General features: G+C 41.0%; 1 protein-coding gene across 1 annotated transcript; it reads left to right on the top strand.

Annotated features, from left to right (window-relative positions):
- Positions 1-664: 664 nt before the first annotated feature.
- LOC104955841 (plexin-A2-like) lies at positions 665-3,299 on the top strand (the record flags this gene model as incomplete). The annotated part of the gene is made up of 2 exons (XM_010783231.1): positions 665-776; positions 3,163-3,299. Coding segments are annotated over exons 1-2 (242 nt in total), but the record flags the coding sequence as incomplete, so codon positions are not given.
- Positions 3,300-4,804: the final 1,505 nt, after the last annotated feature.

Genomic DNA, 4,804 nt, shown 5'->3' with positions numbered 1-4,804 from the left:
ATGTCATTCTTTCTTGGGAGCTGACACTTCCATTTTGTATGTTTTTAATTGACCTTATTAAGAAGAAGTCTGTTTTAAAGTTGCTCTCAGTTGTTACAGAAACAGCAGGCTTCCTGACAGAGAGGAAGCGATGGCAACACATTCTGGTTCTGGACTAATCATCAGTTTGATCAATTTTAAACTTGGCCATAACATCAATAATTTAACTGTTATTTCAATCAACTCATTTGCATTTACTAAGTGCTAAGTTACCTTGTGATTGACAGGTCGCTACCAAACTTTAACCGTTTCACAGTGTGTCTTTTCTTTCATGATCTTTGATAACTACAATATTTGAGTCACATGAAAATGCTCCACCTGCTTGTGTTGCTTCTGATACAATAAACCAAGAAGGCAATGGAGAAAACACAACCTTCAGAATTATCTCTTCTGCTCACGTCATATTGACGACAGCAACCGCAAGAATTCAAGGCCTTTTTGAAACGTTTTGCTTCACATTTGTTTTTCTATGTACATTGATTTTGATGCCCTGTTGTGTGTGTGTGTGTGTGTGTGTGTGTGTGTGTGTGTGTGTGTGTGTGTGTGTGTGTGTGTGTGTGTGTGTGTGTGTGTGTGTGTGTGTGTGTGTGTGTGTGTGTGTGTGTGTGTGTGTGTGTAGGATTGTGTGTGAGATGGACGCCGCTCCTGCAGACTTCAGAGCCGGTCCGGTGCAGCTGTGTGTCGGCGAGTGTCGACCAGAACTCAGAGCGCGGTCCGCACAACTCTACTCCTTCGTGGTGAGACTGCAACCACTTTAAACCACATTACTCTTTATCCGTAGCACGTACAATGTGTTAGCCTGTTCCAATTAAAGTCTGCTCTGAAAAATAATACTTTTATGATTGCCAAAAAGTATCTTTGTTGTTAAAGAGGATCATATCAGCATGTAGTGTCTCTACTTTAAAGAGTCCTCTCCTGCTGATGTTCAGGTGTATATCAGTATGTAGTGTCTCTACTTTAAAGAGTCCTCTCCTGCTGATGTTCAGGTGTATATCAGTGTGTAGTGTCTCTACTTTAAAGAGTCCTTTCCATGCTTTAATGTTCAGCTGCAGCACCTCTTTTCACCCTCTGTCTGAAACCAGAGCCCAGTCTCCTCTGATTGTTTAGCTGACCAGCTCTGTTGTTATTGGTCAACTGCTTAGGGATGTCCCGCCCCTTAGCCTATCACGTACAATGCGTTGGAGCGCTAGCCAGTAGGAGCGCGAGTGGTGGAGAGAAATTGAGAGGATTTGAGCCTTTGCAGACCATTTACATGCACTAAAACCTATAAAACACTTCAGGACCACCTAACAAATCACAACATGTCCCCTTTAAGTATTACATAATACAAAACAATGAATAGCTGCAGCAAAGTGTGCTGTACTCAGTACACGCTTCATTAAAGGGAAACAAAACACACACTTAGTTAAATTAAAAGTGATTTTCTTGCAAATGAATTGCCACAGGCTAACAGCGACGTTTTCATTCCTGCACACGGTGTAATTGCTCTGTTTCCCTACTTGTCATTTTCTTAATTCTTTCATAAACAGCACAATCCTTTCATTATTGCTTCCTGCAGAAGCGGTTTGTCTTTATGGAGATAGCATCATGAAGCTACATGAGAATACGGTCTTATGGAAACCGTTCTGGTAGTCAAAATGCATACTTCAGTCCCTGAGCAACAACTCGAATAATATATTATCAGTTTTCCTCAGATGCTGGCTTGTACAAAGTGAGAATAAAAACAGTAGATAAACAGATCAAATGCTATTGTACGGCGGGGCAAAGGAACAATCTGCTTGCTCAAATAAAAAAGTGGCGCTGCTCTCGGCAGGTAAACATTATCTCCTCACACGTTCACACACACGTTCACACACATTTCCCTGTCCCTGTCACTTGCTGTTTGATCTGCCTGCAGCTAACAGATAATCTACTTTTCCATTTGCACCCTCTCACCTTCATAATTAGCACTCCCTCAACAATTAGCAGCAGCCGCTAATTACTGCTGTTGTGTTCAGGGTGCCTGCTGCAGCCTGCATCCTGACACTCACTTCAACACTGTTCTCATAATGGCTCTGCTACTTTTCCTCACTGCTGCCTATTTTATTCAACTAATTCAAAATGAATATATACAGTCAATCAAGGTTTAATGAAAACATGGTTGAAGTAGGAGGACAGAAAGCAGGTAAAGCCATGAGACAAAAAACACAAGCTGAAGAGATTTTAACATTTAGATCAATGACATAGAATACGTCAGTAAATACCCCACTGGTGAATTTATAAACGGCGGTTGCTAACAAGTGTCTAAATGAGACGACTAAAAGTCATGACGCCCAACATTAGCCTCCTTTAGCTTAGCGGTGGTGAAGTGAAGTCATGTGACCGTGCTGTAGTTCCTTTATAGCCCAACATTAGCCTCCTTTAGCTTAGCGGTGGTGACGTGAAGTCATGTGACCGTGCTGTAGTTCCTTTATAGCCTAAAGTTAGCTTCTTACTTAAAAAATCATAAAGAGGTGTTAATATGTTGAGATGATCCCACTGAACAAAACGTGTAAGCATCATGAACGTGTGAGATTATTTTCTGCTATAACCCAAAATCACATGGAGAAATCCCATTGGCTTTTCTTATGGAGGGAGACGTCATCCCTGCACCGCTCTATATTTGAGCGGCTGGCAAAGGGCCAGCGTAAACGACAGCCTGCATTTAGTTTCTTTTTAAATGTTTGTGCACATGGAGTGCGTGTTGACGGCTGTCTGCTCGGATATTCCTCCATCTGTCTGTGTGACGGCGGCTCGCTGCCTGCAGCTGTAAACACTAGTTATTTTCAGATTGCCTTTAAAAGGCTTCACACACACACACACACACGCACACACGCACACGCACACACACACACACACACACACACACACACACTCTCAGGGACTCTAAGAGCTCCTGGTTTATCCTCTTTTCTCCCACCAGCGCTGCACTCCCCTTGCAATATGAATAACTGTAATTCTCTGAGGATCTGTGGTAAAGGTTTCAAGAGCGACCGCAGAGATGCTTCCCCTTTTTACACGAGAACATCTTTTACTCACCAGTGCTTTGTTCTTTCCTCATGTGTTTATTTCCCTCTCTTAACCTCTGGTTCTCTGTGTTTTCAGACCCCCACAGTGTTAGGTCTGTCCCCCAGCAGAGGGCCTGAGTCGGGGGGAACCAAAGTCACCGTAATGGGGGACAACCTGGGGGCCGGCAGCAGCGTCAACGTCCAGTTTGGAAACCAGACGTGCGAGTTCTTCGGGTGAGACTCTCCTCGTGAAATCTTTTATTTAAAGATTGTCCTATAAAGTGTAACGTGATGAAACACATGGTGATCGCGCTTTTGTTTAACACAGACCGTTCATGGAGAAAGGCTTCTATCACACGAGTTGGGAAGGAATTAAATAAAGTGCAAATGAAAAACACAAATTGTCCTTTGAAGAATTAGAGAATCATGTAGATGTGAGGAAGTGAATGAAGTGTTTAACTGACATGTACATTATTAAGAAACAAAAGACAGGAGCGCTTAATGGCATTTGTTTTTTTACCTTCAGGGTTGCAAGTTGTCAAATATTTCTTTTATTGAATTTACAACTTCTTCAACATTAAGGCCGTTCTCATTTCGATCGCTTGTTGAGTGAAATTGTTACTTTGGTTCTTACGCCATTTATTCTGGATTGGTTTCACAGTGCACAAATGAAATCCAAATAATAATGTTGCTGACATATTATACTAAATCAGGGGTGTCAAACTCAATTTCATCGCGGCCACATTCGCATGAAGGTTGCACTCAAATGGCCGGTTGTAACTATATAAATATATAATATATATATAAAATAATGTATTATATTAAATTATTGCCTCTGAATTGGATTATTATCGGATAGGATAATAACTTAGTAATTAACTACGTCTGAAAGCAGAAGTCCAGGGCAAATAATTGCAAGTCTCTTCAGTGTGCATGTCACAAAACGAGATGCATTGTGGGACATGTAGTTTATGGGCAACCTGCTTCTGTAACTGAATAATAAACGTATTATATTCTTTGCAAGCTCTTGCGGGGCCACATCAAATCAAGTCGCAGGCCGGATTTGGCCCCCGGGCCTTGAGTTTGAGACCCCTGTACTAAATAAATATTTGTATCTGTATTGTTCAAATATTTTGTTTTTAACATAAATTATTTTTATTTTATTATTTTAGATTTTTTTTTTTTTTTTTAAATCAATATTGCATTTTGGACCAGTGCAATAACCATATCAGAGGAAGCTAAATAATTATATTAAAGGTAAAACATTTCTCAATTAGAGTACTGTGTTGCTGCATCTGTTCTTGCATACCCTCGTGAATTACAACTACCTTCATTTTTTACTTACTTGACTAAATATACCTTCATCCCACCACCGATTAAAACCGACTAAATATTGTCTTCTGGAAGCACCCGTCACTTCAGATAAATAAAACAATCTCTGAGTCTCTTTGCATGTTTTACGTTGTACATACATCACTGTCAGGAAGTATTAGATATGCAGCACACTGAGAGCAAATGAAAGGCGCTCTTGTTCCCTGGATGAAACGTATAACTCCCATTAAAGAAGCAGCTCTATTTCACAGCGTCTCCCTCGTCTCCCTGAGAGACCCCCGAGGGGAGAGCCTCTCACAAACTTGTGTAAATCTTAATAAGGTTTTGATGACCTGCTGCATTAAAGCCTGTAATAATAGCTCCTAGAAAAGCCCGCTGCGCCTATGGAGCTTCTTCTTCTTCATCTC

This window comes from Notothenia coriiceps, unplaced genomic scaffold (genome assembly GCF_000735185.1).
Source record: "Notothenia coriiceps isolate Sejong01 unplaced genomic scaffold, NC01 NC01_scaffold00024847, whole genome shotgun sequence".
Lineage (NCBI taxonomy): Eukaryota > Metazoa > Chordata > Actinopteri > Perciformes > Nototheniidae > Notothenia > Notothenia coriiceps.
The sequence above is the reverse complement of the archived record's forward strand: the minus strand, read 5'-3'. Positions and strand labels throughout refer to the sequence as shown.